The 12703-nt window shown below is 44.7% G+C and overlaps 1 protein-coding gene across 15 annotated transcripts in view; it reads right to left on the bottom strand.

The window, feature by feature from the left end:
• Positions 1-1336: 1336 nt before the first annotated feature.
• KCNIP1 (potassium voltage-gated channel interacting protein 1) overlaps positions 1337-12703 on the bottom strand; it is a 364985-nt gene continuing 353618 nt past the window's right edge. For all 15 annotated transcript variants that reach the window (XM_068698196.1, XM_068698202.1, XM_068698207.1 and 12 more), the window contains 6 exons: positions 9338-9407; positions 7467-7537; positions 5187-5294; positions 4085-4189; positions 3452-3514; positions 1337-1627 (listed from right to left, as the gene is read on the bottom strand). In XM_068698196.1, the coding sequence (XP_068554297.1) occupies positions 1580-1627; positions 3452-3514; positions 4085-4189; positions 5187-5294; positions 7467-7537; positions 9338-9407 (465 nt within the window). In that variant the 3' untranslated portion in view covers positions 1337-1579. The remainder of the gene's footprint in view (positions 1628-3451; positions 3515-4084; positions 4190-5186; positions 5295-7466; positions 7538-9337; positions 9408-12703) is intronic.

Below are 12703 nucleotides of genomic sequence, written 5' to 3' on the forward strand. Positions count from 1 at the left end.
ATATTTAAAATATATCTTCAGTGCCAACAGTATAACTGTAATATAGTATCTGATATAATAAAAATATACGCTTACTGGACAGGAGCGATGTTGGACTATGGCAGGGGATTCTCTTTTGTGTGTGGTTCGAGCAGCTGGCAAAGATGTTCGCTCCTTCCCTTCATTTCTCAGCCACCAGCCGCCTGGAAACTGCGACAGCACTCTGGTGTGTTACCTTTCTTAGAGTCCTTTGCAAATCAGGCTCTGACATGCTCCTCAGCTGAGGATCTACTGGGCACAATCCAACCTTGGTATAAATCCATTACTTGATTTTTTCTGTTTTACTATTGGAAAAACAAACAAGCCAACAACCCCCCAACCCAATGCTATCATGGCATTAGTACAAGTCCTATTTCCTTACAAGTCATGCAATTGCCTTGTAAGATAAAGATTTTGATAAAGAAGGTATTAAATTAACCCCAGGGACACGTGGGCTGAGCAGATGATTCTGACACTAATGTCAACCAAGTAACCCCAACTAATCTTACAGGGCACTTTGCGGATGCCAAGGTCCTGAAGTGGAAACACAGCTGCCTCACCTAGGCTTTCTTCTGCCCTAAGTAGAACTGGAAAGCTTAAATAAATCCATAAAGTGAAGAACACTTTTCCATAACATCCAATGTAAAAATACAAGCATTCAAATGAGGTGTCTAGGAAGCATGCCCCTAAGTACAGCCAGAGGACCATTGCATGGTGCTGCTGAGACGCACACTGGAGACTCACTTGGTGTCCCACTGTGTGCTGGGACTGCAGAGGGTGACTGGGACCAGAGCAGGTATTTGTCTTCCTGTACCAGCCCTTTTAAACCTGCCTGATCTTGCAAGAACTTACCATCACTGAACAGGAGTTGTTCTGTAGTTTGAAATTTACGTACAACACATTTTGCTCCTTTCTGGCTAACCCTGGCATGAAGTTCCTCTAGTTAACGTGTTCAGGAATAACCACCAAACTCAGCATGGTGGCACCAGTGCATGTGAGAAGAGAAGCAGGATCTCTGCAGAAATGGGGACATTGGCTACATGGGCTGTCTGTTAACGTCCTATGTACATTTACTGTTCGTTTCTACAGATTGCCCTGGTAGATTTGATTATTTTTTGTCAAAGCAGATTAACGGCAAGGCATTCATAAAACATTTTGCCGTGTGGTAGTATGGACTGAGCTTTTCACTTGTAATAAATGACTGAGTAAGCTATCAACATGTGCTATCATATGTAATCAAGCTTGCTAGATTAAAGCAGGACTTGTGGCTAGCAAACAGAAGGGTGTATATTACTCATAGAACTTCGAGCAGCAGCTCTCTCTTGTCAGGTTTTATTAAAGTATTTGCATGCTTCCAAAATGAAATAAAGGTCCACCGACGTCTCTTGGGGAGGAGAGATGGGATCGGTTGCAATTGGTTGCCATTTGGTTGGAGATGTCATACAAAATCCTCACACACTGGCTGAATCGACCATGGCTGAACTGTAAAAAGCTTTCACCCAGAAAGGAGGTCTTTGTTACACACACAGTCTCTGACTCCTCCAGCGCTCTCCAGACACGGCTACATCACATTCTCAAAGAGCTGTAAGGATCGCATGATATTGTCATCCTGAAAGCAATGAGAAGACATTTTCAGCACTGATGAGCACAACTCCTACCTGGGCACGGCACAGGAGGGGCTCTGCGGGTGCTACTGCAGCAAGGCTTGCTTCTGCAAGCTCATCCTCGATGAGCTTAAATTGAGTCAGTAGTTGGGTCCTGATTCAGCAGAACAGTCCTCTCTTACTTTGGCACCTTAGCAGGTTTGAGGCACGCAAGCACAGACTTTTTTCATAAGCTTGCCTTTCAGCATGGGCTGTGCCTTACTGAAGGGAGCCAGACACCAGCGTGGAAGCTGGTGACTGTACAGAGCCCTCAGACATCGGTGCCACTGCACTGCACCAATCCGGAATATGAAGATGTGTACTTAGCTTAATATGCTTCAAAAGCCCAAACGAAATTGCAGCTTTTGAACTGCTAAGGAAGCTGCCCTGAAGGGCCGCTTCCTCCCAGAAACACCACCAGCTCAAAACCAGGGCACGGGAAATCCCAGCCTCTCTGAGGTTTGTAGATCCAAACAAGAGAGCTGGAGACACACTAGGGAAATACCAGATTGCTTTTCATGGAGCCCTGAAATTCTACTTTGAGGTAACAACCAGAGTAATATTCAAAAAACAATAACTTTTTTCCCCAGGAACTGTTATTCCAGAAGTTAGAACAACTGTTTGCCTGTACCACAAAACCAATTTCCCAAACTCTAACTGCTCAAGGCAAAGTGAAGCTGCTACACTGAGACCACTGATCACACATTGAAGACAAATAATGAATATGAAGAACAAACCACAACACAAATGCTCAAATTAAAGATGAGGCCAAAAATAAACTAGACAACCCCCCCCACACACAAAATGAGACTTGCATTATGCTTCTGCTACCAAGGATCTGGCCCCTGACATCCCCTCCTGAGAGAGCCCTGCGTGCTGCCAGAGCCAGACTTCATGCAGGACGGGTGGGAAGCCAGCCTGGCAACCTGGGGTGAGCGTTCACACTGCTCAGGTACAGAGCTCACGTCTGACTGCAGAGCAACAAAAATTCTCCTGGGAAAGTAAAATGCACAGGAGGGCCGGTATGCAATTACTTGCACCAATGTAAACTTGCTAAACCATTATTGTACTCATTAAATAGAAGATATATCTCTGATCAAACATTCACACAGTTAATTACAGTCTAAAACAACAGACACTTGGGCAATCGCATGTTAATGCGGATGCTTGTCTTTGTGCCAGTGCTAACAATACCAGCCAATATTTATCACAGCCAATGTAATGTATGGAATTTGCAAGAGAAAGCTCATTCCCAAAACAGAAAAAACCTACTGCTATGATGATAGCATTTGCTTTTAATGTTTGACCTTGAAAATATCAACTAGTTTCTTAAGTCAATGCTATAATTACAAGGTTTTTAGAAACGCTGGGCTCTCAACAGTTCCAGCAACACAGTACCTGGTAACAACATCCAGGGGCAGCATGCTCAGACTATGCCAGCCTCTTATAAATAAATAAAAAAAGAAAAATACTGAGGAAGGTTGAGGGCACCATGAGCTTTCTCAAGAGTTATGTACTTGTCACAGAATCAGGTACTGCTTTTATTTCCCTGAGTGAATTGCACTGGCTACCAGCACTGGACCTCTCCTGCAATCAGTCCAACCCTCTTCCCTGATCGGTTGCTTGCTTCACAAGACACCACCGATCTTAAAGCTGTTTCTTATTTTTCCCAGAGAGCAAAAGAAACCTGGGATCTTGAGCAACATCTCCTTCAAATGGAGTTTGTCCAAAGTGAAAACAAACACTGGCATGAGCTAGACCTTTCATCGCAGTTAGAATTTTGTCCTTACCTCCTGACACGATTCAATAAACTCATCTAAAGTTACAACACCATCTTTGTTTTTATCCATTTTCTGCAAAATAAGAACAAACATTTTTTGTTTCAACAGATAACACTGCAGTGTTACATACAATAACATTTGATGCAACTGGAATAAATCTAGGGCCCTTGACAAGCCTAGATTACAGACTCAGTGTCACTGGTTAAATTTGCTGACAGCTAAGGACTTGTTTTCTCTGGTATTTGGAGAACTTTTGAGGACATCTCCACCTATTCCCTCCTTAACATATACAGCAACCTCTGCCCATATTACATCATTTATTTCTTCATAGCCTCGCTAACCAGCACCCGTATTCCTGTCTCTCTTTACGTGCAGCTGAGAGAAGAAACAAAAGGACTATGACGTGCAGAGTCTCCAGACTTGCTGGATTCATTATATCCCACTGCAAAGGGCTGGGTTAAGACAACTGGACACCTTGGACTCTGGAATTCAGCAGACACTGAATTAGGCTGGAAAGCTGCTATGGTTTGTTTTGGCATGCATAGTGGGGAACAGGTATCAGCTTGGGACTAACCTTACTGTAAAGGAGATCAATGAAGAGCTCAAGAGTTAACAAATCATCATCAGAAATCAAGTAAGTACCTGGAAGAACACTTCTACATGCTGCCTCGGAGCATCTTCCTTCAGCACTGGATACGTGTACTTTCCCATCATATCATAAATTGCCTTTACTATATCCATCATTTCCTGTAGCAGTGACATGACAGCAAAAGCACAACAGGAAAATTAGTAGAAATGAAAGCACATTTCTTTCTTTTACTGCCCTTTTCTTCAACTTCTCCTATTATGGAAGAGCACAGACCTCAAGCTCATAGCTGCTGTCACTCCCAAGCAGGCCTGTACATGTGCATGCAGACAGATGCATCAACAGGTATGAGTTAACCCCAAAACCAACATGAGTTAACCCCAAAACCAAGTGCTGCAGCTTTGCCACAGCTGTGGCAGAGGCTCCTGCAGTGCCCAGTTCCCTCTTCTGGCTGGGCAGCACTGCAGGACGTGTGCTGTGATGTAGGAGCTCCTGGGGCTGGTCCTCAGCTGTGAGCGGCATACTTGGTGCTGAGCACTGCAGCACCAACCCTGTCCCAAAGCCTCCCAGGAGGCCAGGGATCTTCGTGGCAGTCACTGGGACATTGGCCCTTCTCCACGCTTTACCCCAGCTGTGGCACGACTCAGTGACCAGCAGCAGGAACTGCAAATGCTCCAGGTACACAAAATAGTTTTGAGAAAATACACCGAGATGTATTTGCAAAACATTCAGGTTTCCATGCTCAAAAACAAGGCTTCCCACGATGGGAACAAGCAATACAAGACAAGAAAATAAAGTCAGATAACACAGGATTTTGAAGCAGTGCTCTGGGAGAGCCCACATCATCCTCCCAGCACTGCCAGAAGCTCCTCATGCCTCAGGTACCTGCTGTCACCATCACCCTCCTCCCTTCAGAAAGGTTGCATTGCTCATAGATGTAAGCAAGATTTTGCTTGCAAGGCAGTATAATACAGAAGAAAAAAAAAAAAAACAAACATCTAAAAAATCATGCAAAGCAAGATCACTGCATTTTACTAAGGCACAGATACTCAAGTCCAGTCTCGTATGCATTTAATTAGCTGCATGTAGAAGTAAACGTGCAATGCAACAGAAATCAGCTCTTCAGAAATCAACCACACCTGTCAGAAGCGGCCTTACCTCCTTGTTTATATAGCCATCCTTATTTATGTCGTACAGATTAAATGTCCACCTTAGCTTTTCATGAACTGTTCCCCGCAACAGAATGGACAGTGCCATCACAAAATCCTGGTTCGAGGCAGAGAGAGAAATTATAATTTTTCTTAACATCCTTTTCTAACTCACCTTCTTCATAATGACAGTCAAAAGATGGATCTTTTTGGGATAGATGTATCCTCTGACTGAACTCAATGGACACAGCACCGCCCATAAGATGACCAGAGCAGTGTTAATAAATGTGTCTGAGGGGACTAGGAAAACCCCAAGAGTCCTCAATTACTCAGCTGCAGCCACTGTGAAGGCTGAGCTTATGACATGGATCAGGCAGCTGAGCAAGGCGCAGAGGGCAGGAAGACCTAAGAGGTGCTGCAGCCTTAAATCCCCTGAGCCTTGGGGCAAGGGATTTGGAAACAGTGAGGGCTTAAGAGAAGACCCAGCCCCAGTCAGGCAGACTGAGGTCCCGAGGTCCATTACAGCAGCGACTGCTTGGACTCGCCAGAAGCAGCACGGGATGCATGAAGCCAGGAGCTGGGACCACTTCCTTGCTACCCATCCACATTTATCATCTCCAAACTCTAAATTCTGCACAGATGTAGGCGTGGCTGAAAACACGTCTGATTTTTAAGAGCATCGCTAGATGCTCCAGTGCAATGCCCCTCCTAGCAATGCGCTGCTGCAGGAAGCAGCCGTGCAGACTGCTGCCTGCTGGTTAAACACAGCCGGATTGCAACTGCAGCAGCAGGAGCTGATGCTTTCTACCCCGTGCCCAAGCATACTAGCAGTGTGGATGGGACAAAGGAGGAGGAAGATCCAGCAGCTTTTCTGTGCCCACCTTGAGAGGGATGGAAAGGTTCCAGGCTCCTCTTTAATGCAGAGAGCCTCAGGTTTTGTCCTCTGGCAAAATACAACAGATTTGACCAGATGCGATTCCCACCACTAATTGCTCAGCCTGGGATGCAGCATTTTAATTGTATTTTTCATTTACAGTGAAGTTATTGCTTCCAATAACTTTGATTTATTGTTTCTACTGCACAATGGCTCAGGCACCATAAGCAGCACCGCTATAGGGATTTATTAGTCGAGGAGGCAGAGCTTCAAACTAACACAACTCTACCACTCCTGGTACCTCATTTAACATACCCAGTCCTCCCTCTGTTGGCTCTGCATGGGGCAGTGCTTCACTTTGTTCCTTTTTACCAAGGCTCAGAGGAATTAAGATTTGCTGAACAATACAAAAGAAGGGGACAAAATGCTTATATTTGACAATCACTAAAGAGACAGGTTTGCCAGGAAGGAAAGCTCAGCACTTTTTTTTTTTTTTTTTTAATACTTGCCTAAGAATTCTGCTGTGTCGTAGTCTATTTAGGTTTCTGGAAGTCTCTTAACATTCTCCTGAGCAGCTGCCATATGCAAAACTCCCACTGCAGCCATCGCTACAGAGATGCACATATGCATGTGGCAACATTCCTGCTTTACATTTGATAAATTAAATAATTTCCTCAGTTGCACCTGGAAACTAATGGAGATCTTGGCTGTTTGGTGGCAAAAGCAGGACTGCTGATGATTTCCATTTTTATCATCTCAGTAAACTGCCTTCAAAACCACAAAGCTCATTCTTCACCAGTCTATGACTTAGCATCTCCCTCTGTTGCCACCTGCACCCCTACCACTAGGCGTCTGAGCTCTAAGGACAGCTATTTGTAGCCACAGGCCTTTTAGTTACGGGACGAATTAGGCTTTCTTTAGGAACCAGCTAGCTGAAAGCCTTGTTCAACACCTCGAATAAGCTTAAAAAATATGTAGTACCAGGAACATACCAATGGAACCCTGCAACGTATGGTAGCTGCAGAAAGCACAAGACTTACCGGCCTTTCTTTGACACCCACATTATCTGTGCCACCCACTGGTCTCTCTCCATACAGGACCACTCTTGACCTATGTTTTGTCCATTCTTGACCTATGTTTTGTCCAAAATACATCTCTGCATTTCCTCCCTGTAGGATTAATATTTCCTGTGGCACTGACTAACATGACCTGCATGCTTGTTCAGTAAATGGAAGCATGCAACACCCTCTGCACTAAAAGCCTTTATTAAACTGAATGAGATTTTAAAAAATCAGCTGGTTTCAGCCAGACCGCTGATGCATAGGAAATCCTACCAGCCTACAATGAAAAACAGATGGAGAAGCTAAAGCACAAGGTGGAGAGAAGAGGCAAGAAAACAACATGCACAACAATTACCTCAAACTTCACTGAGCCATTTTGTGCAGTGTCAAACGCATTGAAGAGATAATGGGCGTACATGCTAGCATCTGGAAAACACAAAGGGCACTGCTCAGTACAACAGTTCATTCCTTATACTCAAATACTGTAAGCAACACTCACGACCTCGTTTTCTTTCAGGATAAAAACAAACTGTATAGTATTGCCAGATATTCTATGATTCTATGAGCTAGTAAGTATTAATACGGACTCGTGTATACCCTGCACCACCACACTTAAAACAGCCTTGGATGCAAAATCTTGTATTATGGTGGACATGATCCGGATTATGGAGCTGTGCTTGAAAGAAAATCATTGTGTGACCTTAAGACCTTTACTGGCCTGTTCTCCGCAACTCACAGCACTCTACTATAGACAACCTTTTGAAGAGGGAAGTAGCTGACATTAAATGCACATAATTATTTCCTTGCTATTTGAACAGCCTTAGAGCACAGCATCAGTCAAGCCCAAGTCTCCCCAGGCCATGTATGGGTGCCTGCGGGAAGCCTGGTGCCCTGCGCCATGCCCGCAGTCAGGTGGAATGACCCAGCACCTCCTTGCTCCCATCTCTACGAAATCATTAAATAATTCCACATTATTCAAATCTGGGGAACTGTAAAAGTGTGCAGAAAACTTAAATACTTAAGTTACTGTCATCCATAAAGATAGAATACCTCGGACTTGAGGGAAAAAAAAACAACTAGCTACTTCATTTTTAAGAGAAGGATTCAGAAACAAAATAGCTCTAGCAGAAAAAGCACAGAATTATTAGTGGGACACTCCTACAAAATAAGTTTTATTAAGATAAACTGATTATATAAAATGCTAAACTAGAAGGTTTTTGTTTTGTTTTGTGCTTTTCAATAGCATATAACACACATGAAGAAATACCAGACCGCTGGTAACACCCAGTGACAGATTTGCAAAACCAAAAACCTGTCAAGAAGAGGAGCAGGGTGTACCAGAAACATCACAGCCAGGATGACACTTCCTAGTAAGTCAGAGGTACTTCACTGTCTCTGGGATGCACACGTTAATCCATGCAAGCCATAAAAATGAAAGACAGTCTTTGAGAACTCTGATACCTCTGAATTTATAACACTGAGGTTTCACAAACCATAAGGGAGGGGTGGGGGGCTGCTCACCCATCGCTTATTTCATTCAGTTGGAGAACAATATCCCCACAGACCATAACCAGTTAGAAGAACATACAGATTCTTGACAGTTTTATAAGGCAAGAACATATGTAATTTGTGCATTTTAATGCAATACTTCAATATTCCAGTGCATGAAGTGACCTTGCTTTAGTCACACCAACATCAGCAATGATCATTTCAAGCAGTGAGGTGTTCACACATCAACTGAGAACTGCACCAAAGGATGTCAGGGAAGTTTTTATTAATTTACAGGCCAAAATGAGGTCTGAAATCCTTCTGTGCTAGCTAGTACACGCACAGCAGTCCAACAGCAGGGAAGCAGGAGCACACTGAGGGGAAGGCATATTCCTTTCTGCTGCCCAGAAAGTCCGTACAGAAAACAGACTCGATCCCCAGTTTCCTTCTCAGAGTACAGCGGCTTAGTGGAGAATAAAGGGCTGACAACAATTAGCAATCTCTAAAGTGGGTTTGTCTATACTCTTGTGAAATAACTTTTCAAAGGGCCTAAAATTTTCTTCCACTGCTGTTTGTGTTTTTGTTTAAGATCCTGCAGACCTTAGGCTCAATTAACTTTTCTAGCACAGATTATCCGAAGTAGTTTTATTTCTAGCACAAAATAGTAGTTTTGCAGCCAGTTGGCCATAATGAACGTTAAGGCATGCTTCAATAAACCTCACAAAGTACCCTGCTTACCTCCATGAGGAAAAAACTGTGCATAGATCTGTTTGAATGTCTCTTCATTAACAACCCCACTAGGACATTCCTGTTGGAAAACCAAAACAAGAAAAAATAATCAAAAAACCACCCCAGCTCTGTAAAGGTTCATTTGCAAAACTCTACAAGCCCAAAGAGAGCAATTACACAAATCGCATCCCCGTTCCCACAGTGCTCTGGATGCACAAGCTGTGCAGCTGAAGAAATTAAAATAATTCAGACTGCCATTTCATCTTAAGCATCTCATAGACTCAGTTCACCATTACCAACATTTTTAACAGTGTTTTCAGCAGTGTTTAGCTCCTGTTTTACAAGACAACCTGGAAAGGTAGCTCATGCCTTCTGTCACATGAAGACCTCATCTAATAATTCTAAGTGATGTTACTGCCAGCTAACACTTCCCCATCCTTTGCCTCCACATAAATTAATTCATTAATCTTCAGCATAAGACTGTAGCCAGCTGCCCTGACACCAGCTCCATGGAGGCTAACAGCACATAGCAGCAAGTTCTTGCAAAAAAGCTTACGAGTATAAGGCTTCAGAACATAACATTTTAACCTGTTTTTCTGGGCAACTCAAGTAAATTCAGGGACAAGTTTAGCTTGGTTACATGCAAGTGAAGAAGACAACTGCAGCCTGGGGACCCAGCTCAGTTCCTGACCCCCCCCCCCCTGCTGTGCTGGTGCCAGCTCCACAGCTCGCCCAGGGCAAGGGACCCCACTCCTCCAAAACACAGCTCTGAGCCTGCCCCAGCTGACCCCAGAGGAAGGTCTGGAACCTCAGCTGCCCCTTGGGAGCTGGCGCAATCAACCCCGTTTTTTTTTTTTTTTTTTTTTTTTTTAAGGAGTCTGTCAAAGAAAACCGTGCCAAAACAGAGGGAAGTTTCCAGCCCTGTGGTTATGAACACAGCTGCTTTCTCCTTTGTTCAGCCACCTTGAGCCATTCCTCCAACTTTTACCCATCAACCAGTTTGAAAACTGAACCGGAGCAAAACGCCACCTCACCACGGCACCGACCCTTCACAGAGCACAGGCTGATGGGCACAAAAAGAGACAGCTTTCTCTTGCATTCAGAAATACCGCCTGGCACAGACATCTGGGCTCTGTCCCCATCTGCAGGTGTCCGATCCCGCTGGCAGCAAATGCCACTGCTCAGCTGTGCCCAACATGTGCCCCGAAGAGAACAGACACGGCACCCTGCACTGCTGACCAGAGGCAGACAAGTGCTCACTCTGGTAGCCTTACAAGTGATTCTGTGCGGGATGAGAAAACTTAGGGAGTTTAAGAAAATCCCTTTGAATTGGTGGCACAGAAAGCTGGAAGAAGACTCAAGCCTCTGACTACTTATTCATGAATTCTTTTGATTATCTTTTAAGAACAGAAAGGACTTTGACAAGGAATTCTTCCGCCACAAAAAGCCTATAAAGGGAAAAATGCTTTTTTTTTCAAGCCTCTGATCTGCCAGCATCATCTGCTGCTGCTGTGCATTCACTAACCAAGGAAAAGGACAGACCGAAGGAGAGAAATGGCTTTGTCCTGCACAGTCCCAGAAGAGGAGCAAGGAGGAGTACCTTAGGCAACACCAGAGGCAAATCTTTACCCACACACAATCCGTGCCTGTCGGAACTGGGGCAATTAGACCGGCTTCCTTCCCCCAGTTCAGAAGAGATCCTGATGTCTTCGACCTGCCATTTGGGTAGAAAGCCGTTACAGATTTGGGATTGATTTTAGCTAAATAAAGGTGAATTTGTTGCTTGAAAAGCCCTGAAGTTATCCTTCACTCGCTGCCCTTCCATCAGCTTGGTTCAAGCATTGCACTGAACACCCAGACACTGCGGGCTTGCCCTCCCTGGGGCCGCCCTCCTCCAGCACCAGTGTGTAGGGCTTGCTCCAGAGCAAGGGGCTGAAAAGATTGATTGGGGCATCCACCACCAGGGGCTACAGGACCAGACCTCAGCTTGTCTTTTGCACGGAAAACTAGCAAAACTTTCTAGTTTTGTTGTCATGAGACAGCATCCAGTCACGGGTAGAAGTTTCCTTCCTGACCACAGCAACGCCAAACCACCCCAAGGCTCACTCTGGGCCTCTGCCAAGCTTCAGAGGCCCACACACGACACAGAGAGGCATTCCTTCCTTTCGTCTGGGTAATATGAATATAGAAATCGCCAAGAAATCACCAAGAACTGCAGCCAACACCAGTGACCCATGAGCCCAAGCCTGAGGAGAGCAGGCAGGCTGCTGTGGGCCTCCTCACGGTGGAGGGGCCTCTTGTAGCAGTTATCATCAGGCCCGATCACTATTTCTGAGTTTCCACCTGATCCTTACTGCTCCTGATGCTCCATCTGGAAGCCAAACAAACGCTTGCATCAAGCCTCCAGGAGCGCTGGGGAGAGGCAGCGCTGGCATTGATCACCCTGCTTAGCTCTGTGTAACTGGATTGCTTTCAGACGCATATGCTAGTACCAATTCATTTGCACTTAATTGATCACAATTTTGTTTTGTAAGAGTCAAATAATGCTCAAGAGGCCTCATTAGTGCTACAGCACAACTTAATACAGCTGACTCAAAGGAAATCTCTCTTGTGAGAAGGAGCAGGTGAGCTCCGTGCCAGTTTAAATTCCACTGCAGACAGCAGAGGTTTACTCATTCAAGAAAAATTTCTTGGCAGTACGAAAAAGCACAATCCTTCAGTCTAGCATACAGAAAGCCTTCCTTTGGCAGCAGTGGGTTAGATTTCAGATCTCTCATTTCTTTAACCTACGAATTCTAGCAAAATGCCTTGCACAAAATATGAATGCTTTTTTTTCTTATATTGTCAAGGGCAGAAAACCCCTGCATTTTCCAGAACCTAACGATTGAGCATTGGCACTGACAGCACGAGCCACGTATATGAATCTACCGTCTTAGACTTCTTTTAAAACCACAAAGGAGCTGAAACCACATTATGAGGAAAAAAAATCAAATAAAAATGTACTTGCTGTACTTTTGCTGGAATCAGAAATTAACTTCATTGATTGTTTCCAAAGATGTGCAACGCAGCCAAGCAGGGATGATCAGGAGAGCTGAAGGGGGGCTAAGCATAACATAACCTGCCCATCGGACTGCTCCTGCCTAACTCAGCCAGCGCGGGACAAGGAGTGCTCAGAGGGATGGGTTTTGCTGAACTGCAATCATCAGTTACCTGCCCACAGCCTTGCCTGTGGTCAGCCTCCAGAATCCAGATTTGCATCTCTAAGCAAATAAACATCCCATATATTTATTCACCATCCCATGCTCTCCCAGAGACATGGGTATACTTGGGAAGTTACGAAAATGCCAGAGCCCCTACCTTGCTCACACTGCTTGG

This window comes from Anas acuta, chromosome 14 (assembly GCF_963932015.1).
Source record: "Anas acuta chromosome 14, bAnaAcu1.1, whole genome shotgun sequence".
NCBI classification, from domain to species: Eukaryota; Metazoa; Chordata; class Aves; order Anseriformes; family Anatidae; genus Anas; species Anas acuta.